Genomic DNA, 27,538 nt, shown 5'->3' with positions numbered 1-27,538 from the left:
AAAAGATCTATCTGTGAGGAACAGCAGAAGAAATCGCAGTATAGGAATAAAAATTGACATTACTGCTATGTAACTTTCTTTTTACCTTTCAGTTACAGGGGCTATGACTGCAGGAACAATCTATTTTACACTCAAACTGGAGAGATTGTATACCATGTTGCAGCAGTAGGAATAGTATATAATCGTCAGCAGAATATACAGCGATTCTACCTTGGCCATGATGATGACATTGTCTGTCTAGCAATTCATCCTTTAAAGGATTATATATCAACAGGCCAGGTAGTGTAAGTTTATTTGAATAACTATTGATGGAAGAGGATCACTTAATAGGTGTATCTTTTTCAATATTAAGTATTTCTCCTAACCCACACAATATAAAAAAAAGCATGACGGGCTCCTGGCTAGTAGGAAATATTTGTTTTGCTGTAACCATCATTTTGTGCCTCCGCTCGCATGTTGGAGTTGCTGCTGTGTTGACGTTTACAGGGCCTTCAAGGATTATGTCCTGATAAATTGCTATCAGGATTCAATCTAGATATTGATGGGATGGTGTTAAACCCAGAAAAGTCTGAATAGTTTGATAGCCAGTTCTGATTTTTATTTTCCTGTTCAGGCATTTCTGATTGCTAACTAAGCCAGCCAGCCCTAATCTAAAAAAACCTCATGGACATCATTCCCTCTGAGATATAAACTGGAAATGCTCAGCAGGTCAGGTCAGCTATTGCTGGGTATTTCCAACATTTTCAGATCATCCAGCGGGTTTGCCTTTTGTATTAGTCCCCATGACATGTTGTATTACATGACTGATATGGGTGTTGAGCCTGATTGAGTGTCTCCACTAATGGAAACTTTAACACTCTAGCTTCCTTCAAGCCATGGAGATCTTTCTCTGGTTTTGTCTTAAGTTTTTTTCTCCTCCCTGTTGTTACCAGTTACATGGTACCTGCTCCAATGAGTGGAGCCTTTTATCCGCAGAATGAAGTTTTGCTGTTAGTGTTGACATGTAATTTTAATGTCAAATTTTAAATTCTAAGTTAAGTTCAGAAGATTCTTAATATCCAGTGACCAGATGTATACGGCAATTTTCCTTTATCTGATTTAGCTACAGATCAGAATCTGCATTGCAATATTGAAGACTGCTATAGCTCATCATTGAAATAATACTAAAACGCTGTAATTCAAAATCCACTTAAAATGGAGGTAACTGTTCATCAGACAAATATAATACAATGTGAGGAACAGGCCTAGTTGGCTATATGTTTTCCACTTCAGAGCCACTAATGTCATCCTTCTTACAGTGCCATAATGAATGGATCACTAAATGTATCATTTATGCAGCTTCTACTGCTGATTTATAGGATCAGTTATATCCATTAGCAATTTGGGAGAATTGTGACATGTTTTGCAAAGATTGCCAGCTTCAATTTCTATGCTGCCGGTGTCATACAAAGAAAATTATATTCAGCTACAATAAAGAAAATTACATTCAGCTATAATAAACATGAGCTGATGCCAAAGACACCAATACAAGAGCCAAACACTGCAGATGCTGAAATAAAAGCAGAAATGCTAGGGCCACTCAGCAGGTCAGCAGCATCTGTGGAGAGAGAAACAAGTTAACAATTCTGATCATTAAGGAGCACAAAAGAAGTAATGGCATTCTTAGAGATAACTTTAACAACAGGGACTAATAATTCTATTTGAGGTTGGTGGAATTAGTGAGGTCAAGAGTATCAATATGGAGAAGGACTAAGTAGAGCCCCTCAAAGATAAGAGGTGGCAGCTATTGATTTGATTTGGGAAGCTGTGAATAATTGAACAAATATTTTAATTGTCACATTAAAGGAAATGGTCGAGATTGATAGCAAGTCAGCAGATGAGCTACCTTGTTAATACACTTCAAACAAGTTTTCCTTCTACCTACAGGGAAACTCTATCCATTGTATTCCTGCAGCAGTGAGACCAAGATTTGCAATTCCACAAAGCATTGGACTGAAGTGACATCCTAACGTTCTGTGGTTCTAATTTAAGACACCGCTCAATTTTTTAAATAATATTTAATATTTGAAAATTTGGTTTGGGAATTAAAAAGGGGGTGAAGTTAGTTAGGCAGATGATTATGTAATTATTGGCAATGAATTAATTAACTCTTGGTAAGCAAGGGTGGGTGACAGGTTATCAGCGGTATGTGGGATGCAGATTTCAGGTTACTATTAGAACAGCCATGATCTTAATAAATGGCAGAGCAGGCTCGAGGGGCTGAATGGCCTACTCCTTTTTTGTATGTTCACGTTATTTCTTATTGCACTTTTTGGTTGATGTGCATTTCCCTGTTACTGGCTGACAGGGTGTGATGTGATATGTCTGGTAATCGTTAAATAGCATTCATCAGAATAACTTAGAATTTATGCTGCCATAACAATTTTAAATGGGCATATTTGTTTAGGAGTTACTGCTTTGGTATCAGCTATCTATGATTTGCACTGTATAATTTGCTGTCATAGTGATCATGCTTCAATTATAATTATATTTCAGTTATACATATCCTATTGTCTCACGCCCTGCTTAAGTTGGCAAATGTTTGTGAACAATACTCATTTCTGAAACAAAATCCTATAGTTTACTTTGCATATTGAGCTTTTATTTAATTACAAATGTTTTACTGCCTGTGCCCTTTCAACTCTTGAGCTCCTCTGGGATTATATTCTAAATGAAACTGATCTTTTCAGTAATTAGAAATTAATATAGCAATGTCCCAGTGGATGATGTCTGTTGTAGTATTACTACATACCAGAAAATTTCAGATTCAGTTTCCAGTTTTTATTGAATTACCTGATCTGAACACTGCATTTATACTTAGCCTGGGATAAGGAGTAAGGAATAAACAGGATTTATGCTCCATATTGCTATTCAGTGACTTCTGCTGTAGTATGTGCATGTGAACAACCTAGGGGAGAACAGGAATAGGCTGTAATGCATTCCATGTTTGAATAAGCTGCTGACATTATACATAAAGATGGTTACAAAAAAATGAGGTGACTGACCATACTGCAACATGAGTTGCACCTTCAGGGGAGAATTGCTTTTTTGTAAAAGAAATTCTGAAATTTCCTATGACTATCCTTCTACAGATTGGGAATAACCATTTGGTTCTTCCCAAAGAGACATTTTTGTAATATTTCCTCTGAAAAACCAACTAACACGTTGTCTGTGAAGTACACTTCCAATTCTAATAATAGAGCAGTGTTATTTTCATAGCACACCATAAAAGAATCAATTGTAAATTGTTCTCCTATGTCTGTTTAGGTGAGCCGTGATTCTGCAATTCATATCTGGGATGCAGAGCTTTTGAAACCACTGTCAATTTTAAAAGGACATCACCAATTTGGGGTTTGTGCAGTAGATTTTTCAGGTAAAGGATAACACTATTATAATCTTGTACTCATGCTGCATATTAAGGGCAAATTATAAACATATATGTATATTCAACAACTTCTGTTGTTATCTTAAGGATTCCTTCACAGCCAATGCTGTCGTCAAGTGTGAACCTCTTTGTACTTGTATGCGGTGCATTATTTAATTCCTGTTGGTGAATTTTAAATAATATATATTAAATATATATTATATATGTATTATTTAAATATATATTATAAATATATTTATATATAACATAATATGCAAAATATTTTCTTGCTAAGAATTCTACTTTTTTAAAACTTGAATATTCAACAGGGAAAGCTTACTTTGCTACCTGAACTCTTAGCTTCAATGTTGATTAAAGTAGGCTAGAATTTAAACAGCACCAACTTGCATTTTCATAATGCCTTTACAGTGGTAAAACATCTCGAGGTTCTTCAGGGGAGCATATTCAGACAAAAATTAAATGCTGAGCCTCATAAAGGGAGATTAAGACAGGTGACCAAAAGCTTTGTTACAGAACTAAGTTTTAGGGAGCATCTTAAAGGAGCAGAGGGAGTTAGGGAGGGAATTGAAGAACATAGGGACTAGACAATCAAAAGCATGGCTGCAAATGGTGGGGTAATGTAAATCAAGGATGTACAAGAGACCAGAATTGGAGGAGTGCACAAATCTGAGTGTTGTAAGGTTGATGAATTGGTGAAAAACTCTGAAGGAATTAGAATACAAAGATGAGAATTTTAAATTAGAGGTGTCATAGGACTGGGAGACGTAGGTCAGTGAGTACAGATAATGAGTGAATGGGACTTGGTGTGAGTTCAGAGCTGAAATATGGAGGGTGGAGAGAGGGATGCTAGTAGGAAGAGCATTGGAATAGTGCAATCTGGAGGTAATAGCATGACCGATGTTTTCAGCAGCAGATGGGCTGAGGTAAGGTGGAGCTTGTTGGTATTATGAATGTGGAAGTAGTATTTTTCCTGACCGTTCGTCAGGCCTTAAATTTCGCACTTTGAAAATAACTTTGGATCTGCTGGTGAATTTCTGCTCCCTTGACATTATCTGTGGACTCCTCCTTTGTCTTTAACACTCTGTTAATTTTATAACGCCTGTTGCTTTAATTCTGTCACGTGCATAAATTGATGATTTTGCAGCTTCAAACTACAGTACATTTCTATCCTGTATCTCTGTCTCCCAGTTCCCCAGCCTTCACTAAAGATTTAGACATAGGTTCCTCAAACAATTAAGGTACTTTAAATTGCTGCTTAACTATAAGGTACCCAGAAGGTAAAAACTGGGAAATAAGAATACTGGTCCTAACTGGTCTTGCCTATCTTAAAATGGAACACCAGTTAAAACTGGGAAATATGAGTACTGGTCTGAATTGTATTTTCCTGATGGGTAAGTTTGCTGAATGATGGAATGTATAATTTTTTTGTGTAAGATTGTTTCCATGTCAAGTTTCCAAAGGAACCATTAGGCCCAAGACACACTAACCACTTTGTAGTCAATCACTCATGATCACTTACTTCAGGCAGAGACAACTGGTTAAGATGAAGGTGTCTTGTGTTGATTTGACACAAGATTCTTTGTTTTACAGACAATGTGATAGCTTTACCTGGTTGTTAACACTCTCATCTCAGACTTATGGAATCTAATTAAGATATATACACAAGGGTTATGAGAACATTTGATAGAAGTATTTGAAATTATGAAGGGTTGCAACAGAGTGAGTAGAAACACACCGTTTCTAGTCAATGACAGGGGTGCAATGAAGGGACATAAATATAAGATTAAGTGTAAGAAATTTTTGAATTGAAGAAACTGTTTTACATAGAGAGTTATTAGACTGGAATGAACAAGCAGATTTCTTGATTGAAGCAGAGGCTATGTCAACATTTAAGAATAGACGATTGAAAGAAAGGGAGGTAAATGGAAATGGGAAAAGGGTGGGCATATGGGGTTAGGGCTACTGCTCATGTGAATAAAAATCAAAATAAACTGGATTGTCCGATTAACTCATTTCCTTTTCCATATAATAATTTCTATTTAATTCAATGTGGACTGATGCCGAAGGAAAGTTGAATTGTTGGATGCTCCATCTTTAGATGAGATAAAGATCCTGCCTGCCTGTTCTGGTGGATATTAAAGTAGAAAATTCTTCTGATATTGCAGTCAACATTCCTCCCTCAATCAATCTCAACAGAATAGACTGGTCATTGATCTCTTTGTTGTTGGCAGAGGTCGGTCTTGCAAACAATGGTAGCTCTGTTTTCCTTCATAATAATAGTCTATGCATATGAAATGTTTTGAAAAATGCGATGAGGTACCATCTAAATTAAAGTTTTTCTTTCGTCCGAACTTTAAATGGAAACATTTTACAGGCCATCAGGTTAACTGGACATCATTATCTCCATATGTGTGCAGTTAACGTTGGAAATCTAGAAACTTAAAATGGTTTAGAACTGATATTGTCACTGTGGGTGGAATTTAATGGCCTCCCCACTGGCAGGTTTGGAGACTGGGGATTCAGTTAATCAAGCGGGAGGGTGCAGGGTGGGAACCCTGCCACCTTCCCACCTCCGCCCATAGAGGCCCTTCCTGCCCAGGTGCTAATTGAGCAATTCACGAGGTTATGCATAGTACAAGAAGCAAGTGAGCATAATTGAGTGGGCAGTTAATGCCCATTTAACGGCTTCATCCTGTAGCCTTTGGTATTCAGCTAGTGACAAGTGGTGGCATTGCCATGCAGGGTGCCCAAAAAGCAAACCCTGTTGTGATTGCTGCAGGCTTCTGAAGTGGGGTGTGGGTCCCTTGTTCAAAGGCACTCAGTGCCTGATGGAGTGGTCTGTGGCCACTGATAAGCACCTCTCTGCCCTTTTCTCCCTCTCCTCTGATCCGATCCAGCCAGCAACCCGCCTTTGATAGGCCAGCAGCCCAAGGGGAAGTTTCCGGGGTCTTAAATCCCGAGAAAGGCCGGAGACTGGTGATGGCACTTAATTTTAGCAGGCGTTCCCCATCAAAGGTGATGCTCGCCAGCAGCCGACCCAGACCCTTGAGACCAACATTAAGTTCCACCCTTTGCAATTGATTTCTGTGCAACTTATTTGAGTGCAACATCTATCGAACTGAATACGTAACACATCTTTAATGGAACCGGGTGTCCTTCTATGGCATTATTACGAGGTAATTGAAATAATCCAATGGCAAATAGTTAAATGGTAACCTTCAGAGCAACCGGCAGAGCAATGTGTCCTTGATTGATATTTGAAATAGTGGTGCAATTGCCTCACTGTGGAGTTCAAACTCTTCTGACAATGTGGATTCATGATAAAATAATCTGGTTTTACATTGCTCACTGTGAGAAATAGGAATTTCCTATGAGTCATGTGTCTAGTGCCATTATTTGAAAAGATGATGACCACCATTATTAATGTAAAATCCATGGTTGCCACACAGTGTGTCAATCCACAGGCTCCTTAAATATTCAGTAAACACATTATAGCCTATTGTCATTTGATTTTTTTTTCTTGCTAATCCCCTCCCCTTTAATTAGTTTAATTGATATTTTGACAACAGCTTCCAAAACTCTTTTAATACTAGTAACCTCTGTCTGCACCCAAGGAGATTCACAAGCAGTTGGATCTTTGAGCTTTCTAAGATGCTATGAACAAGGTACTTTAGGTCCTATAGGATTAAACAATGCAAATGCACTGTCCAATTATGTCGGTTCTGAGCACAAAATATGATCACTTTGAAAAAGGTAATAAATATAATATTTTATTTATTTCAGCGGATGGAAAACGTTTGGTATCGGTAGGACTGGATGAAAATCACACAGTAGTTCTCTGGGATTGGAAGAAAGGAGAAAAACTTTCTTCAGTAAGGTAGGTATTTAGTACTGTGCTTTAATATAGGATCTCCTTCAGGAAACTTAGGGAAGAATTTTCGGGTCGGCAAGCGGAGCGGGGCCTGCCCGCCGACACATAAAATGACACATGGTGACATTGGGCGTGCTTCCCGACATCACCACGCATCATTTAGATTGTCAGTTCGGCAGGCGCACTGCCAAGTCGGCTGCGCGCCCACCAAACTGTCAAGGACCTATTAAGGCCATTAAGAAAGTAATTAAAGTTGTTAATAATGCCGCCCGTCCAACCTTAAGGTTGTCGGGCAGGCGAAGAGCCCAAGCAGCCTTCACATTTTCCATGAAACCTCATCCACGGGCGGGATGAGGTTTCATGAAGGGTTTATTAATTAAATAATTTTTTTTTTTTTGAAAAAATGAATGGACATGTTCCAGCTCATGTGACAGTTTCACGTGAGGGGACGTGTTCTTAAATTTTTTCTTTACCTTTCTTCAATGTTTCGTAACTTAAACTAATCTTCCTGAGGCACTTCTGGCCTCAGAGAGATGTTTGCACTCTTTCGTGCGCACGCAGGCCTCGACTCAGAGAATCCCCCAGCCCCCGCACAGGGAGTGCTCATTTCGGGTGCGCGTCATGCTGGGTGGGCCATAATTGGCCCACCCACATAAAATGGCGGCGTGGCCCTGATCAGGGGCGCCGATCAGGTTCAACCCCCGCCCAACAGTTTCTGCCCTGAAGCGCATACTATGCACAACCTCAGGTGAACTATTTTCCTGGGCTGTACCTGAACATAAACTATTATTATGATTCATTTAGTTTGTGTCTTCAGTTCATATGTTGTCATACTTTTTGTAACTTGTGATTTGTTGGATTTCATTTAAAAAAAACTAAAATGAAAATGCAAGCCAGTTAACTCTCTTGGAAAAATAAAATATTGCAGATGCTGGAGTTCTGAAATAAAATATAGCACTGTAAATACTCAGCTGGTCTGGCAGCATTGATGGGGAAGGAAACAGAATTGACATTTCAGGTTGATGACCTTTTGCCAGAATTGGAAAAGGTTAGAGATATAACTGGTTTTAGCAAATGCAGAGGCAGGGAAATAGTTGGGGTGGTGGTGGTAGAAGAACAAGCAGGAATGTCTGTGATACATGGCAGGCAGTAGCCTTAAAAGGCTGCATGCTGGTGCAAGGCAAAAGGAAATCGCAATGGAATAGGTAAAGAAACAAAAGATGGATCATGAGGAGGAGCAAATGGGAATTGCAGAATCATCATCAACAGCTTTTGTACAAAAAAAAAATGAGGGCAGAGGTTATGATCTGAAATAGTTAAACTCAACATTGATGCTTGGAAGAGCCTAATTGAAAGATGAGCTCTTCAAGCTTACTTTGGACTTCATTGGAACAGTGGTGGAGGCTTCGTTCAGAGTGAGAATAAAACAAAACATTAACATGACTGCTTTGTGGAACACCTCAGTTCAGTCCACAAGCATGTTCCTGAGCTTCAGGTCAAAACTGTTCTTTTGAGGAGCAACACCTCACCTTTTCAACTAGGCATTTTACAGCCTTCTGAACTCAATATTGAGTTCAACTATTTTAGATCATAACTTCTGCCCCATCTTTTCACACAGCAGCTGTTGCTGATGATTCAGTATATACACCTCCTTTAGAACGTATGTATGTTACTTTACTTGTCCCAATGCCATCAGCTCTTTTGTCATTTAATTTCAACTACATTCCACCCTATCACAAACCTTCCCTTTTGTTCTTTAATACCCCCACCCCCACCAAAGCCACCCTGTCTTTGTACTTTTTTAAAACCATTACATTACTAACGTTTTCCAGTTCTGACAAAAAGTTATCAACCTGAAACATTAACTGTGTTGCTGTATGGTAATGCTGCCTGATCTCCAGCATTTTCTGCTTTGGAATTTGTCCATTGTGGATTTCTTGTTTTTTTTTTTGCAAATGAATCTGCATTCGCTGTATACCTGTCATAACTAAGCAAATGAAAGTATCTACTTGGATATCTTGTTCAGTTTTTAGGGAGCATTGGAGCTTACCATTTATAAGTTTTCACACACTGATGTGGCCAAACACTTAACCTACCTTTGTTATAAAGGCGAATTAATTTTATACCAAGTATTTTCATTTGCTAAATATTCATCATTTTCTAAGTGACTTGGTTGTGAAAAGAAACAGCGAAGTAAAAATCAAAACTGTTTCTTTAGAGGAAGTGCAGAGAAGATTTTTGTTGTCAAGTTGAATCCTTATATACCAGACAAGTTAGTAACAGCTGGGATAAAACACATCAAGTTCTGGCAGCGAGCAGGTAGGACGGTAAATTCTGCTATTTTTACACCTGTAATCATTTTTCTATTGATGGCATGTATTTTAATAGTTTTCCACTTTGCTGTAGGCTTTCTAACTCGAGAGTTTTGAGAATTTATTTTGTGGACACAGTATACTGTTTGCAGTGAGAAGTATATTTACAAGTTCAAGCAGAATCCCCTTGCTCTCAGTAGACTTCAGATTATTTATACCTTTACTAACCACAATTTATATTAATGTAAAAATATTTTTTAAATGTTATTCAGCTTTTTCCTAATTTGGCGGAATAATTAAAAAGTAGTTTTCCATAAATGCATTTTCCAGAATGCCGTTTTGAGGACAGTGATTAAAATGTAACAATGTATTTAATAAATAAACGTGAGACACATAAGTGAACTTGACTTTCGCTGTGTACAGTTAGAGAATTTGTTTATATAAACAACATGTGTTGGGAATTCATTACATGGGTTCAAGTTTTATATGTTTAAAGGGAGATACACCTCTTGTGTACTTCCATAACATGTGAAATGGTGAATAAGTGTCTGCTAAGGTTCTTTAGTTACCAAGTAATTGAAAATTACTTTTGTGACCCCGGATATAGCCATGCTTGTGGTATGGAGCTCATCATTACTGAATTCCAGATGGAACTTGTACTCAGCTTGTCTAGGCCAAGGTACTCTTTAAGAGGGGTTCTAGCCCTGGGCTTGCAGGATCAGTCTCCATTCCTCAGAAATTACAAGGTGTTGAGCATGTGCAGTTTTCAAGTAAGCACTTTTCATATGGCCTTGCAAACAGCTTTCTGATTGTCCAATGGGTGAAGTCATAATGCAAGTTCTTTTTTAAAAACAATGTCTAATCATATTTATAAATTTACTCTACAAGGTGGAGGATTGACTGGAAGAAAAGGCTGTTTTGGAAACCTGCGGAAGACAGAAACCATAATGTGTGTAGTATATGGTTGGACAGATGAAATGGTTTTCTCGGGCACATCAACTGGTGATATCTATATTTGGAAAGATATGTTCATTGTTAAGAGAATCAAAGCCCATGACGGTCCAGTTTTCAGCATGCATGCTCTAGAGAAAGTAAGAAATAAAGCTTAAATAAGCCTTAAGTTACAAGACTGTAGTTAATGGAAGCAGGCCTTTTAAATGCTATCTTGATGAGCATTGTATGTTTTTTTTAGCAAATTCTACAATGTATTCATCTGTTGTGCTAGCGATGTAACGTAAGACCTGATATTATTTGTCCCTAGCTAATGCCTTTCTTTTGGAATTCTGTAAACAATCATTATCTTAATTTATTATCAATTGAATTTAAAAACAGCATCTTGAAGACAAAAGGCTGATTCAAATTTCAAATTAAAACTCAGCTATTTCCTTTTCCTGGCTTCTCTGCTATCCTTCATCCTCCAATAAACATCCAAAACTCTCAAGCTTGTGTCCTGTTCCACAAGAAGTTCCATTCACCCATCGCCTACATGCTTGCTAAACTACATTGGCTCCCAGTCCCTAATGTTTTAGATTTAAAATACTCACTCTTGTATTCAAACTCTTTCATGGCATCTCCCCATTCTCTCTCTGTGTATCCTTCTGTAGCCTTATAACTCTCCAAGAACTCTGCATTCTTCTAACTCTCAACTCTTGCGCATCCTTAAATAATTTTACCCCCAAAATTGGTGTCATGCCCAAACTCTGGAATTCCCTCCATCCATCTCCCTTTCTCATAAACCCATGCATTGATGAAGCTTTCATTAGACCCTTTCTAATGTCAATCTCTTTGGCTGGAGTCAATTTTTGTCCTTATTATGCTTCTGTGAAGTGCCTTGAGCATTTTTCTACATTAAAGGTACTATACAAATGCAGTATCCTTTTTACCTTACTGTAGGATTACAAGGTTATTAGATGTTAATGTGCCTCAGTAGTAGCACTCCTGTCATTGAGTCAAAAGATTGTGGGTTCAAACCCCACCTTTCTAATGAGACATTAAAGTGAAAACCCGTCTGCTGTCTCAGATGGATATAAAAGATCTCATTGCACTTTTTGAAGAAATACAGGCAAGTTCTCCCAGTGCTCTGGCCAACGTTCATTCCTTAACAAATGTCATGAAAAAGCAGATTGTCTGGGATGTCCCAAGGTCACGAGAGGTGTATAAATGCAAGCTAGTTTCTTTTTTCCCTTTTTAAGATTGTATCTTTTTACATTTTGCGCATATTTTAATAATGAATATTTAATGAGTGCCTTGCTCTTCATAACATAGTTATTTTCATTACCTAATTAGAAGAGTGGAACACTACTGGAAAGAATGCTTATATTGAATAACATATTTCTGTTTATTTCACAAAATTGCAAAACTAGGTGCAACTGTCCTGCTAGATTTATGTTATTGTAAAACACCATGTATGAACCCAACTGTGCTGACAGGAAAATATTCTAGAAGGCATGAGATCTTTTTGAGTTATTTTGGATTAACTATCAAACTTTAAAAAAAAATATATTATTGTCCATTTCTTTATGCTGACTTGTTTTTCTTTCTTTAGGGATTTGTGACAGGTGGAAAAGATGGAGTGGTTGTTCTCTGGGATGATACTTTTGAGAGGTGTCTGAAAACATATGGTGTCAAACGTTCTGCACTTGCCCCAGGCTCTAAAGGTACCAATTTACTGAACATTTGCTATGCAATCTAGTCTATTCTTGGGCCTAATTATAATGTCAGTATTTATCTCTCTGCTGAGATAAATCTTGTCGGTATTAGTCAATGATTGCAGTGTAGGGGGACAAGTTACTAATAAACCAGGCTGACTGGGTGCAAAGGGATCTTGATAGATTAAGAAATGTGGGCTAAGAAATGAAATTTGGTGTCAATAGATATTAAGCAATGAGACTAGGAAAATTAATGAATAAAAAGCTAAATGGTAAAGGAACAGATAATTGAAAATATCTGCAATATGATCTGTAAGTGTATAACATGTGGAATAAAACATAAGTTACAGATGTAATGCATCACCTACACAAGGCATTGCTTTGACCCCAGAAGGTGAGTTGTGAAACGCTGAAGATCTAAAGGTTATATTGAGGAGCTCAAGATGGGTAAATTTGAGAAGTTGAACCCTAAATCACTGTGTAATGTACAATTTAAACACAAGGATTGCATGAAGGTTATAAAACAAGGTTTGTTTATTGCACTGGCATCAAAATGATATCAACGCTCGAGGGAAAGCATAACTGCAAAAAACAGACTACTTACAGAGAATATTCACTGCTGTTGCTCCAGACCTATGTCCTATTCGGGACCTCGACCCCTCAACACAGTCACTCACCAGGCTTGTTCTGCATCCCAGCTCCTGGCTGTAGACCTGTTCTCTTGCTCTCTCTCTCATGAGGTGTCTCAGACCAAAGGGTGCTATTAGTTGGTTGACTAGGTTTCCAATTCCCATCCTGGCTCCTTAGCCACCCTCAGCAGCTTCAAGGTGCCCCAGGCTCTTGCCACACTACCACTCGCATGTCCTGGTTGCTTTCTCCCTTGCCTCACAGCATCTGGCTCCGCCCCCAGCTTGTCAAAGACACTGCTCCCTGCAGGGAGGGGTCCACAGGGGCCAACCAGTTTCCCCTGCTCGGTGCCCTCCCCTAATATCGCTACCTTCTGCCGGAGGCCCTGTTACAACTGTTAACCCCACCCTTTGAAGAGGGAAAGTGAATGGAAGATAGCTATTATAAGATGGTGAATTAGGTTTATCTATTCAACCATAATCACCTTTTTAGGGACAGATCACAGCAGTAATTTTAAGAGGAAATTGGATGGGTCATGTAGTGAGAAAATTGATTCAGAGATATGATTATTAATTGCGTATTGGTATTTTGCTTTTCAAATCTGAGCTGGGCATTTGAACTGAAGTGGACTTTTTCAATGCTAAATATTGTAATGTTGCTATTTAGTTAATCACCTACCAACCTATTCAATCATTTATCCCCCAACCTGCATCATTAAAAAAGGTTTGTCTGTATTATATGATTGAAGTTTTATTGTGAACCCCTAAAGTTGTTGGTTTTAGTCTATGCACCAATCAGCTCATTGGCAAAAATAATAACAGGAAAATGACTTGATTGTCATGATGCAGTTGCAAGCCTCCTGCCAAAGGCGGAATGGTAACTTCTCTCCAAGCCAATCCACCTTTTTAAACCTCTTAGCTACTAGCCTCTATTGCCCTGACATAACTCGGCCCAGTTCCTTTCTGATTGCACTTGGCACCTTATCCAAAATTTTTCGTAGCTTTGCCCTTTCCTGGATCCATCATGGCTCCACTCTCAAAACGCAAACCAAAAATGCTTTCTGCACTTCTCAAGCCTATCATTTGGCCTTGCCATGTATCCTCAACTCCTGTCCTGCTCTTCCTTGCTCAACCATTTTTTCAGTGACATAGTGCTGCTGCTGTTGCCTATTGTGACCAAGTTGTTCATTTTCTTCCTTGCCCTGGCACTCATTCCCATTCACTCTTGCCTCCCACTTTCTTCAGCTGTATTGCTATTTACTTTATCCACGTTAAAATCCTTTGGCACTACTAGCTACTTTAGTTCCTTTCCTGTTTGCTGCCTTATTTGTCGAGGCCTGCTCACTGCTGCCATACTAGTCAGTTTGAATTGCTTAAGTTTTCTCAGACCCAGACTGTTCAATAGGTACGGCTTCTATTTAATCTCTTCATACCCATCTATTTTTAGTTCGGGGTGAGTTTAAAATCAAGAGAGATTTTAGGCAAAGGGAGAGGTGTCAAGACCAAATGGGACCGGCACAAAGGTAAAGACGTCACAGAACCCACGGGAACAATCAGCACAGCACAAAAGGAGGCTATTTGTCCCATCGAGTCTGCAAATATTTAACAGTATTAAAATGCTTGTGGATAGCTTTGCAGCTTGTCCAGAAACCTTACCACTTGTTATCATTTTTGTAGTTAATACTTTTATTAGCATTTATGATTGAAACTGCCCATGTGAATATTTATAGTCAGCATCCTTTATGTAAACATTTAACTGTTATGGAGTAGTTACAGCCTCTCACCACTAATGGTGCTGTTGAAGTCCCTCCAGTCTAGTCTCCCAACTCCTGCACTCTTTGATCTCCTTAAACCTCCAACTCAGTTCCTTGGCCTGCTGCCTAATCTCTGGCTCACTGCTTCTCGAGGCTTCCTCCCTTAACTCTGACTGTCTTATTTTGCTGCCTCTCTGGTTATTCCTGTTCCTAGCCTTTGCCCTCTACATCCTGACTCCTTTCAGAACCAACATTTATTGATTGTGACTCTTCCAGCCCACCCATGACCACACTGCACTGCTTCCAACACTTCTTAGAGTTTATTTTTAGCTAAAGAAGGTTTTAAACAGATGTACTCTAATAATTATCTTACTAATCAATTCTGGTTCAACACACATTTTTCTACTTGATTCCAGTTTGTCTTGTAAAACTCTCAAATCTGCCTCTAACTCCAAAATTGTAGTCTGTGTCGCATTTATCCGGCCTTAGTTTTATCTTGGTCCATAATAACTTGCAATGAATAATACATTACTAACTTAAAGCAAATATTTTATCTCTAATGGATGTACATTATTTTATTGTAATTTTGCCCTGTGGCACTAAGTAATGAAATTGCATAACAATAAATGCATAACTTGTATTATGTGGTCTACGAGTACTGTTACTGCTGTGGCAGGGTTAAATCAGGTTTCTGAATTATTTATTTCTCATTTATATTTTTAGGTCTGTTGCTAGAAGACAACCCTTCTATTCGTGCCATAACATTAGGTCATGGCCATATCTTAGTGGGTACAAAGAATGGAGAAATATTAGAAGTCGAAAAAAGTGGTCCCATTACCTTACTGGTTCAGGTATCACATCTAAAGACTGTTATGTAACTTCTGCTAAACCTAATTTATCGGTTGTTTATCATTAAGCCCAGAGACTTTTTTATTCAACTATTGATGATGTCAGTGCCTTTCCTTGAAATAAGCAGGTTAAGTGCTATAATTGAATATTTTAGCAAACCTTTCTGAATGTCTTCAATCTTGTAAAATCTTGTTGTTGAGCGAATCCTTCAATTTCCAAATGCTCAGCTACCTCTCTTTGCCTCAGTTCTTGCCAAATTCAGAAGTTGACTGTTTGCTCAAGAGTATTGTCATCTTGCCAACGCCAAAAAATCTTCCACTTCTCTGGCCTGTCCAAATCAAATTTAGCCTCCCGTTCCTTTCCGAGGTACTAGAACATGTTTCAACCTACCTCTATGCTAATTGCTCTCAAAGCATACCAAAGAATTCCAGCATTCATTTACCTCACTAACTTGCTCGCCCTCAGTGCCAAATATCACACGAGTAAGCGAGCACTTGATTTCTCTTGAGTTGGAGTGCACCTTTAAACCTGGAATGTCAAGTTATGTCGCATGTTCAGAGATCAAACAGAAATCCTTTGTTGCTATTTGAATATTTGAGGCAGTATGAATAAACATTCCATCACACTGTTTACAGCCCATGCATCAATCAAAGAAACGAGAAAACATTAATAGACGTGCAGAATAGACAAATAAGTGACAAATGAACTTCGTAGATAAGTGCAAAGTGGTGAATTTGGGCAGGAAGAATAAGAAGGCTACATACCCCTTGGAAAATAAGTATCTAAATGTGGTGGAGGAGCAGAGGGATCTGGGGGTACATAAACATAAATCACTAAAAGTAGTGACTCAGGTTAATATAGCCATTTGAAAACAAACAAACAAAGCACTAGAGTTCATTTCTAGGATAGAATTGAAAAGCAAAGAAGTCACATCAGACTTGTGCAGAATCTTGCTTAGACCACACTTGGAAGTATTGTGAACAGTCCTTCAGCCAGATTTTCATGCCTTATTCTATGTCAGAACGGAAGTGGGCAGAAGAAAATAATGGCGGTTGGGTTGTGGATGCGGAAGCCCTGCCCCCATTACCGACAATGTGTATTTTTGTCGCCATGGGATAAAGGTGCAGGTAGCAACCCACACCTTGTTCTCCCGACCTAGCTGGCTCAGTTGCTGGGGTAAGCATCTCATACCCCCTCTGCAATTTCCGTTGTATCGAGCCAGCTTCTGGATAACTCCTAGTTTGCCGCCCCTTGTAGGACTACAGTGTGGATTGGGGAACCTATTGAAAGGTAAGTTTAAAATGTATTACCCATGGCCCTTCCACGCCCCCATACCCCCTCCAAGCCCCTTTCATGCTCACTTTGCACTGTGTACAGATCTATTGAGCCAAATAATAACAATGGCAGTTCCTGAAATGCATTCAGGAATCTGTTTTGAAAAAAATTGCTGTTCTTACAGCGCTATAAAAGTGTCAATCAGACAGCCTTTCATAATATCAACAGAAGCTTTCCCTCACTTCACACCTCTTAATCTTGTCCAAACACTGACAACTGGAACAAAGAATGACATCTTTGAGGTTATAATAAATTAATCAGTCAAAGCAAACACTCCATTTCCACCTGTCAAAACAGAGCCCCTTCTGAGCTAATCCATTTGAGAGTATTGGTGCTCAGCCAAACTTTCATAATGAGCCTATTTGGAGAAACAGATGTCTGGCCGTCTGTCTCTGATACAGTTTCCAACGCGAGCTACCCACCTTGGCAGTAAAAATCTGGCCCTTAGTTTCCAAAACAAAAACAGAAACAGAAATACCTGGAAAAACTCAGCAGCTCTGGCAGCATTGGCGGAGAAGAGCACAGTTGACGTTTCGAGTCCTCATGACCCTTCAACAGAACTAAGTAAAAATAGGAAAGGGATGAAATATAAGCTGGTTTAAGGGGGTGGGGGGTGGGGGGTTGTTGGGACAAGCAGCCAGTGATAGGAGGAGATAACCAAAAGATGTCATAGACAAAAGAACAAAGAGGTGTTGAAGGTGGTGATATTATCTAAAGGAATGTGTTAATTAAGAGTAGAGAGCAGGACAAGCAAGGTACAGATAGCTCTAGTTGGGGTGGGGTGAAATAATACTAAAAGGGCATAAAAGGTATAGATAAACAATGGGTGGAAATACATTTAAAAATAATGGAAATAGGTGGGAAAAGAAAAATCCATATAAATTATTGGAAGAAACAAAAAGGAGGGGGAAGAAATGGAAAGGGGGTAGGGATGGAGGAGAGAGTTCAAGATCTAAAATTGTTGAACTCAATATTCAATCCGGAAGGCTGTAAAGTACCTAGTCAGAAGATGAGGTGCTGTTCCTCCAGTTTGTGTTGAGCTTTTCTTTCCACCCATTGTTTATCTATACCTTTTATGCCCTTTTAGTATTATTTCACCCCACCCCAACTAGAGCTATCTGTACCTTGCTTGTCTTGCTCTCTACTCTTAATTAACACATTTGTTTAGATAATATCAACACCTCTTTGTTCTTTTGTCTGTGACATCTTTTGGTTATCTCCTCCTATCACTGGCTGCTTGTCTCAACAACCACCACCCCAAACCACCTCTTCCCGCCACCCCCCCCCTCCACCACCACCACCAAACCAGCTTATATTTCACTCCTTGCCTGTTTTTACTTAGTTCTGTTGAAGGGTCATGAGAACTCGAAATGTCAACTGTGCTCGTCTCCGCCGATGCTGCCAGACCTGCTGAGTTTTTCCAGGTATTTCTGTTTGTTTTTGTTTTGGATTTCCAGCATCCGCAGTTTTTTGTTTTTATCCCTAGTTTCCATATTAGAGAAAGGATATGGAGCTACTAGAGAAGGCATAAAATAGCTTTAGTAGGATGATACTAGAAATTAGAGGTTAAATGAGAGGTTATAACTATCAGGAAATATTGAACAGGGTGAGGCTCTTTTATCTCGAAAAGAAAAATTGAGGAGTGACCTGATAAATGTCATTTAGATTTTTAAAGGGTTTGATAGGGTAAACGTAGATGTTTCCACTTATAGGGGAGACTAGAATTAGAGGCCGTAGAATGAGATAGCCACTAAATAAACCTAACAGGGAATTCATGAAAAACTTCTTTACCCAGTGGGTAGTTAGAATGTGGAACTCCCTACCACATGGGATAGTTATAGTGATTAGCATGGACACAGAGGGCTCCGTTCACTGTCATTAAGAAAGATCTGAATGCCTGATACAGCAAAGGTAGTGAACCCTTATAACACCCCAGCTATGGTACTTTAGACCTTTGCACAGAATAAATATTTCCTCAACCAACCTATTTCAATGCAATGATGACAAAGACAATCTAACTTCTAGGCAGGATTTAGTTATACAAAAAATGCAGATTACTGTATAGAATTTGAGTTTGGTGCTTACAAATTTAGATCTCAGCACCGGTGAGCAGTTTAAAATCTAAACTAAACAGGCTGAAGGAAGAAGTGATACCACTTATCACTATAATTGAATAATATTGTGAAAGTATACTTACTAAACCATTATAAATATCTAATTGTCAGTACTAAAATTTTTCATATACCATTCAAGATCAACATTTTAAGGTTTATTATATTATACTTTGGCAGGGTCACATGGAGGGTGAAGTATGGGGTTTAGATGTTCATCCCCATTTACCTATCTGTGCTACTGTTAGTGATGACAAAACCCTGCGAATTTGGGATCTCTCCCCAAGCCACTGTATGCTTGCTGTCCGCAAACTAAAAAAAAGTAAGTAAGCCATAACAGTTAAACTGTTTGTGAAAGTTATTAATCAGCATATACTCTAGTTATTGAATACTTTAAACTATGTCATGGTTATCTCATTACAATAACCAAATCCACCTTACACTTCATCTTCCATTGAATTAAGTAATGCCTTTATTTTTAGCCAGTTTGAAATGTTAGTCAAGGATTCATATTGGAGTTGAGAATAAATAATGTTATTGAAATAATGCAGAATAAAGTATTTTCAAAGCATTTTGAAAAAGGAACATTATAAGGCTGGATTTCCTGTTCTCTACTCTGACGCTGATTGGAACAGCATGTTCAAAATGTACTCTATCTTTCCAAGCCCATATGCACTGAAACAGTCCTGGACTATAAACGTGGCCTGGGGGGACACTCCCTGATTGTTTCCTGTTGCAATTTTGTAATTATATTGAGCTCTTATTTCTAACTTTAAAATTTATAATTTATGCCCCAAGTTCTGAACGTAATCTTTGTTGATAATTGAAGAATGTTTTGGTTTGTGAAAGATTTATGAAAAGAATATGAAAAACTATATCCTGTGTGAGATTTGAATTTTGTTCAGATAAAATTGATTTCTGTACCGTTTGAACATGAGTTCACATGAATGTTTCCTTCATTCAAAACAATTACTTTTCTAGCGTTGTCTGGGCAGAAAGGGTTAGTGAGCTGCACACATTGGTATTAGACCCTCACAGCTAATTGCTTAACACATCTACAGGCGAAGCCATGTGAGTTGTCTAATGACCTAGAGGAATCCCTCCCATCAGGAGCCAGCAAAACATGATCTACTTGGCTGTGTCTCAATCACCTCAGGACTGGTGCCGGCTGCTGCAAGCCCCCTGTGCAGAAGTGGGAATACAGCCAAATGAATTATATCGACTGTGACTGTGGAGAGGCATACCAAATGATGAAACATCTTTTAGAATGCCCTTTACTGCCAGAGCCATGTAACCCTGAATATCTGAAGGCTTTAAACCCTCAAGCTCGAGCCTACATGGAACAATGGCAAGGGAAGTTGCAGCGACATGACAAGAAGATTAATTGTTTGATAGTATAGGACTTGAGCATTGCTGAGAAAAGAGACACATTGGAGCTTTTTGTGTTGCACTCATCAGGACACTTCACAAGAATACCAATATAAGTGGAAAACCACAATTTATACAGTATTAAAAGAGAATGCTGGTTGGGTGGCAAGTGGACTCTGATTGGTTGATGTGTTGCCATGGAGAATGCACCAGTTGATGGTGACTAACAGTTAACTGCCAAGCATTGTTTGACATTTAAACCAGGCAGCTTGACCCTGACTGGTCAAGGCATTGCCCAGAGGAATGAGCCAGAGAATGGCTGTCACTTATTTTGTTTGGCTGAAACAGGCACAATGTATGTCCTTGACCTCTCTGTCTCAATCTCTGGTGATAGACTGTCCACCAATATCCATTACAAACCCACCGACACCCACAGCTATCTCGACTACAGCTCCTCACACCCCACTTCCTGTAAGGACTCCATCCCATTCTCTCAGTTCCTTCGCCTCCATCGCATCTGTTCCGATGATGCTACATTCAAAAACAGTTCCTCTGACATGTCCTCCTTCTTCCTTAACCGAGGTTTTCCACCCACGGTCGTTGACAGGGCCCTCAACCGTGTCCGGCCCATCTCCCGCGCATCCGCCCTCACTCCTTCTCCTCCCTCCCAGAAACATGATAGGGTCCCCCTTGTCCTCACTTATCACCCCACCAGCCTCCGCATTCAAAGGATCATCCTCCGCCATTTCCGCCAACTCCAGCATGATGCCACTACCAAACACATCTTCCCTTCACCCCCCTTATCGGCATTCCGTAGGGATCGCTCCCTCCGGGACACCCTGGTCCACTCCTCCATCACCCCCTACTCCTCAACCCCCTCCTATGGCACAACCCCTTGCCCACGCAAAAGATGCAACACCTGCCCCTTCACTTCCTCTCTCCTCACCGTCCAAGGACCCAAACACTCCTTTCAAGTGAAGCAGCATTTCACTTGCATTTCCCCCAACTTAGTCTACTGCATTCGTTGCTCCCAATGTGGTCTCCTCTACATTGGAGAGACCAAACGTAAACTGGGCGACCGCTTTGCAGAACACCTGCGGTCTGTCCGCAAGAATGACCCAAACCTCCCTGTCGCTTGCCATTTTAACACTCCACCCTGCTCTCTTGCCCACATGTCTGTCCTTGGCTTGCTGCATTGTTCCAGTGAAGCCCAACGCAAACTGGAGGAACAACACCTCATCTTCCGACTAGGGACTTTACAGCCTTCCGGACTGAATATTGAATTCAACAACTTTAGGTCGTGAGTCCCCTCCCCCATCCCCACCCCCTTTCTGTTTCCCCCTTCTTTTTTTTTTTCCCAATAAATTATAAAGATTTTCCTTTTCCCACCTATTTCCATTATATAAAAAAAAAAACCCACTAGAGCTATACCTTGAGTGCCCTACCATCCATTCTTAATTAGCACATTCGTTTAGATAATATCACCAACTTTAACTTTAACACCTATGTGTTCTATTGTACTATTGTTGTTGACATCTTTTGATGATCTGCTTCTATCACTGCTTGTTTGTCGCTACAACCACACCAACCCCCTCCACCTCTCTGTCTCTCTATCTCTCCGCCCCCCACACACACACCTTAAACCAGCTTATATTTCAGCTCTTTCCTGGACTCGAACTCAAGTTCTGTCGAAGGGTCATGAGGACTCGAAACGTCAACTCTTTTCTTCTCCGCCGATGCTGCCAGACCTGCTGAGTTTTTCCAGGTAATTCTGTTTTACAATGTATGTACATGTTCTTTCTGTCTGCAAAGAACAGGGTCCTGTGTATTAATATATGTAGCTTCCAGTACACACAAATGCACCACACTGTGAGCCCAGCTGACTATCTTGAATTGATTATCAGTGTAATTCTTAGCACACTGAGGATTATTTAGCAAATGTTGTCCAATCATGGAATCACATCTAATGTTGGACCAGCACGGGCTGGTTGGGTACAGTCTGTATCTTGCCTGTTGCAAACAGTGGCTGAGAAATGCTGTTTGATATGACCCGCCCGTCTTTGGGATGTAAGGCCTATGTACCTAGCATCACACTGGCACTGAAATTCATATACCACATTACTCATTTGTGTGTTGGGCAGAACGTCGACTTGTTCTTGCGCATGTTTCAATTTTGGTGTGCCTTCATCCCAAATCAAACACGAAGAGGTATTTGCTAAGTTCAAATTCCTCTACTCCCAACCATCCTGCCACAAAGCAGCACCCACTGAAGATGCTGAATCCATGAAAGCGCACGATACTGCAGGATTCCAAACAACCTTTCTGACTTTAACATGCAACATGAATGTCTTACACCATCGCAAGGCCTTAAGACCAACCTGGACATGCACATCAGTAAACTTGACAAAGGGACGGGAATAGTCATCCTTAACAAGGGTGACTATATCAACAAAATGGCATTCTTAATAATGGATCTAAATTCATATCCATTGGACCTGCTGCTCATTATGACCGGACAGTCTTGCTTGAAAGTAAGCTTAAAAAAACTGCTTACTGGACTTATGTAAGAGCGATGAGCTGCCATGTGATATCTATAACAGGGTTCATCCTTGCTCTTTGCTGCATCCGCGTCTTGGGCCAACCAAGACGCTCAAAAGCGATGTCCCCTTACGCCCTATCTTATCTATGACCGGTTGTGCACAACATGAATTGGCCAAATGTTTGGGTGAATTGTTAACCAGTTTTGAGCAAGTTTTCCACATACGTGGTGAAGGACTCCTTCACATTTGCAAAGACCGTACAGGATTTGCATATCAATAGCAATGCTGTCCATATACTCATTTGACATTGCTAGCCTATTCACCAATGTTCCACTTAAGGAAGCCATAGATATTTGTGCTGTAGCACTATATCATGGTAATATAGACCCACCACCATTATGTGATCAGTATTCATTGAACTTATGACCTCAGCAACCCACACAGTTGAGTTCAGTTTTAATGACACCATGTATGCTCAAATAGATGGTGTTGCCTTGGGATCCCCTCTAGGCCCAACTCTTACAAATATCTTTGTTGGGTTCCATGAGAAAAGTGTCTTCAATGGAATGACACCTAACATCCTACCCCTTGCATATTTCCGATATGTGGATGATACTTTCGCTATATTTAAATCTGCAGCTGCACGTAATAATTACCTTTGATGTCTAAATGGGCTCCACCCTGCGCTCAAATTCACCTTTGAAATGGAACAGTCAACTGAACTCTCCTTCCTTGACATACTAATTGAGAAATCTAATAGAGATTCTCTACCACGGTCTACCGCAAGCCTACTTTCACTGGTTAATATACGTGTTGGGATTCTTACAGTTCCCACACACTATAATATTGGTCTTATTGGCAACCTTGAAAATGGGCCCTGAGCCATTTGCTCACCATGCAAGCTTGATGCTGAAATAGGGCACATTAAGGGCATCCTGTAGGATAATGGCTACCCTGATCAGATCATTTCACGCTGTATATCACGCAAACTCATGAACAGGCCTAAGGCCATCACTTTCGGCCCTGAAAAGTGTCCAGTCTATCTCCAATTACCCTGGAAGGGCAAGGTCACTCAAAAATTTGAGCAACAGGTGAAGTTAGCTGTTTCATGCTGCCACTATACAATAGCAAAGACAAGTAGTATTCGGCACTAACAGGATACTGCTGTCCAGCCAAAAAGACGTTCTGCCCATCACATAAATGAGTAATGTGGTATATGAATTTCAGTGCCAGTGTGATGCTAGGCGTGTAGGTCATAAATCCCAAAGACTGGCGGATCGTATCAAACAGCATATTTGGTGCTGTTTGCTTTGGGCAAGATACAGACCATACCCAACCAGCCCATTCTTGCAAAACTCAAGAGACAGTGTCCGACATTAGATGTGATTCCGTGATTGGACAACATTTGCTAAATAATCCTCAGTGTGCTAAGAATTACACTGATAATCAATTCAAGATAGTCAGCTGGGCTCACAGTGTGGTGCATTTGTGTGTACTGGAAGCTACATATATTAATACACAGGACCCTGTTCTTTGCAGACAGAAAGAACATGTACATACATTGTGCCTGTTTCAGCCAAACAAAATAAGTGACAGCCATTCTCTGGCTCATTCCTCTGGGCAATGCCTTGACCAATCAGGGTCAAGCTGCCTGGTTTAAATGTCAAACAATGCTTGGCAGTTAACTGTTAGTCACCATCAACTGGTGCATTCTCCATGGCAATGCCTCTATCAATCAGAGTCCACTTGCCAACCAATCTCTTCTCATACAGTATAAATTGTTGTTTTCCCCTTATAATGGTATTCTTGTGAAGTGTCCTGAGGAGTGCAAGATGAAAAGCTTTGACATGTCTCTTTTCTCATCAATACTCAAGAAGAAGATTGGTAAATGCACCCTGCCTTTTATGGCATATGGATTAAGCAATTCCAAGGCCTCATTCAGATTATTTGCCAGAAATATATGTTTCATTTGCTTTGAAGTCAATGGTAAATTTTATCCACCTCACATTATTGCACTGAAAGTGTCTTGCTTTCACTAACTGTTTCTTTTTTGTGGGAAAAGTGTTGGGAAACCAATTGCTGACATAACTTAGCAGGCTGATGGTGGATCCTGGTCTTACTCCACGCTACGGTAAAATGAGAGCTTAATTTTACTTGCCCTGTGGTTATTTCCTGAGTCAACACGTGGGAGGGTTGTTCTTGAAGCCATCGACAAGTGGCAGCATAGCTAAAATAATATGAATGTGCTTATGAAGAATTACAGTTGGAATATCTTTTCAACAGTTCAGAAGAATATTATTTGTGAAATGCTGTAATTCAGTGACAGCTTCAACAAAAAATATAAATTCACCATCAGAATTGTTTTTTTATTCATGAACTATACTGGGCAGAAAATTTTAGGGAGGCAGAATAGAAGAATAAAATGCCCAAATGTAAGTACTTGTACCTTAAGTAAGAACTGCATATCTATGGCGGGCCAAGCAATAAAATAATGTAAGTGACTGAGACTAATAGGTTTTGGGATGAGAAGAACAAAGTTATTTCTACCTTAAACGTGTTCTATAAAGTGACAGCAAAGTAGTTTAATATACCTGTAAGACCCTTCATATCAGTACATAATATAATTTTGCTTCATTATCCATGTGAAATATTGCTTCAGTAAATTTACTGTAACAGTGACAGATGAACCAGGACTGATTAAAACAAAATCTCATTCCAGATTCTGGCACAATGTGTGGGCAAAGCCACAAGAGGTGTTTATTCACTGATGAAATAATATTAGTGGAATACTTGTTTTGATAATCCTGTATCAGTTTTTGTACAACTTCTTGAGTTTTGAAGCATATCTATATGAAAATAGTTTGCAGAATTGGTTTGTTTAAAAAAAAAGCCTAATTTAGCACTAATGCTGGTACAATGTCTATGTTGTCAAAATTATAGGTGGCAGGTGTTGCTGTTTCTCTCCTGATGGGAAATCTCTTGCAGTTGGCCTAAATGATGGAAGTTTCCTGATTGTGAATTCAGACACTCTTGAAGATCTTGTTTCATTCCATCATAGAAAAGAGCATATTTCAGATATTAAGTTTTCCCCAGGTATGTAGACTAAGCTAAAACAACTATTATTGAATCAGTTATTCTACTTTGTCTGAAAATTAATCAGCTATGGTAAATACAAGAAAGTATTTAAATTATGATAATCCTTTCTGAGTACAGTGTGGTGAGAATTATGCCATCATCTGATAAACACAGACTAAAATGTCTGCATGTCAGAAATGTTTCTAATTGTTCAAAGTGCAGAAAACAAACTAACATTTATTTCTGAAACATTGGAAACTTGTTTTAATTATTTAAATATTTTAGGATTTTTTTTACTCAGATTTTGTGGTCACACAGATTTTTGCATTGAAACTGTTGATGATCATAGAGCCAAAGCAGCTTGGCACCCTCTACAGGCAAGCAATTGCTATATCAAAGGCAGTGATGTACCTTACCCTTTGCCTCAAAAGAGCACCCACTCCTTTATTATATTGCCACATGTCCATTACCCATATTAACCATCCTTGTGGTCACTGAGCAAAGCTGCCAATTAACATTGAATTATGCTTTGTATTTTTGCCTATTAATAACTCAAAAGAGAATGGCCAGACTCGTTTTCATTCAAGAAACATATGGCCTTATCAAAAAACAATTGACCAGCTCCAAATGTCACCTAAACTCATTAGCTCACCATTTCCATCCATTTTTGAGAAACATAGACATAGAAAATAGGAGCAGGAGTAGGCCATTCAGCCCTTCAAGCCTGCTCTGCCATTCTTTATGATCATGGCTGATCATCCAACTCAATAGCCTGCTCCCATTTTCTCCCCATATCCTTTGATCCCTTTAATCCCAAAAGCTATATCTAACTCCTGCTTGAAAACATACAATGTTTTGGCCTCAACTACTTTCTGTGGTAGTGAATTCCACAGGCTCAACACTCTCTGGGTGAAGAAATTTCTTCTCCTCTCAGTCCTAAATGGTCTACCCCATATCCTCAGACTGCGACCCCTGGTTCTGGACTCCTCCATTGAACTTTGAATAGATAAATGTCACACTGCCCCAAATACAGTCTTGTGTGCTCCTGAGGTTTGAACTAAAGCATACTATTGTAGCGGAGTAGAAGGATCTGTGTTTTGGATTCCTGACCTGGGAGAGCTTGATGCTGAAGAATATCAGTAATTGAAAATGGTCCATCCCCCACATCCTTCCTGCTACCCTGTCTAGTCCTCTCAGAAATTTATAGGTTTCTATGAGATCCCCCCCCACTCATTCTTCAGAGCTCCAGCGAATATAATCCTAACCGACCCAATCTCTCCTCATATGTCAGTCCAGCCATCCCAGGAATCAGCCTCGTAAACCTTCACTACACTCCCTCTATAGCAAGAACATCCTTCCTCAGATCAGGAGACCAAAACTGCACACAATATTCCAGGTGTGGTCTCACCAAGGCCCTGTATAATTGAAGCAAGACATCCCTACTCCTATACTTGAATCCTCACTATGAAGGTCAAAAAAATCATGTGCCACTCCTGAGGATGTTTTAATTGCATAATGTATCACATGGTTAAAAATAGTTGGTCTCTCCTTAAAGAATTATGGTCAGGTCTGATTTTTGTAGCTGTTACTGAGTGCCAATTCTAGAAAGTTGTGCTTTTGTCAGG

General features: G+C 39.5%; 1 protein-coding gene across 4 annotated transcripts in view; it reads left to right on the top strand.

Moving 5' to 3' along the window:
• Window positions 1–27,538, top strand: part of eml5 (EMAP like 5) — a 192,310-nt gene that overhangs the window by 91,327 nt on the left and 73,445 nt on the right. For all 4 annotated transcript variants that reach the window (XM_041214377.1, XM_041214374.1, XM_041214375.1 and 1 more), the window contains exons 14-22: window positions 93–279; window positions 3,307–3,412; window positions 7,208–7,301; window positions 9,514–9,614; window positions 10,496–10,698; window positions 12,153–12,264; window positions 15,359–15,486; window positions 19,111–19,252; window positions 25,779–25,931. In XM_041214377.1, the coding sequence (XP_041070311.1) occupies window positions 93–279; window positions 3,307–3,412; window positions 7,208–7,301; window positions 9,514–9,614; window positions 10,496–10,698; window positions 12,153–12,264; window positions 15,359–15,486; window positions 19,111–19,252; window positions 25,779–25,931 (1,226 nt within the window). The remainder of the gene's footprint in view (window positions 1–92; window positions 280–3,306; window positions 3,413–7,207; window positions 7,302–9,513; window positions 9,615–10,495; window positions 10,699–12,152; window positions 12,265–15,358; window positions 15,487–19,110; window positions 19,253–25,778; window positions 25,932–27,538) is intronic.

Source organism: Carcharodon carcharias, chromosome 20 (assembly GCF_017639515.1).
Source record: "Carcharodon carcharias isolate sCarCar2 chromosome 20, sCarCar2.pri, whole genome shotgun sequence".
NCBI classification, from domain to species: domain Eukaryota; kingdom Metazoa; phylum Chordata; class Chondrichthyes; order Lamniformes; family Lamnidae; genus Carcharodon; species Carcharodon carcharias.
This window is presented reverse-complemented; position numbering and strand designations above follow the sequence as displayed.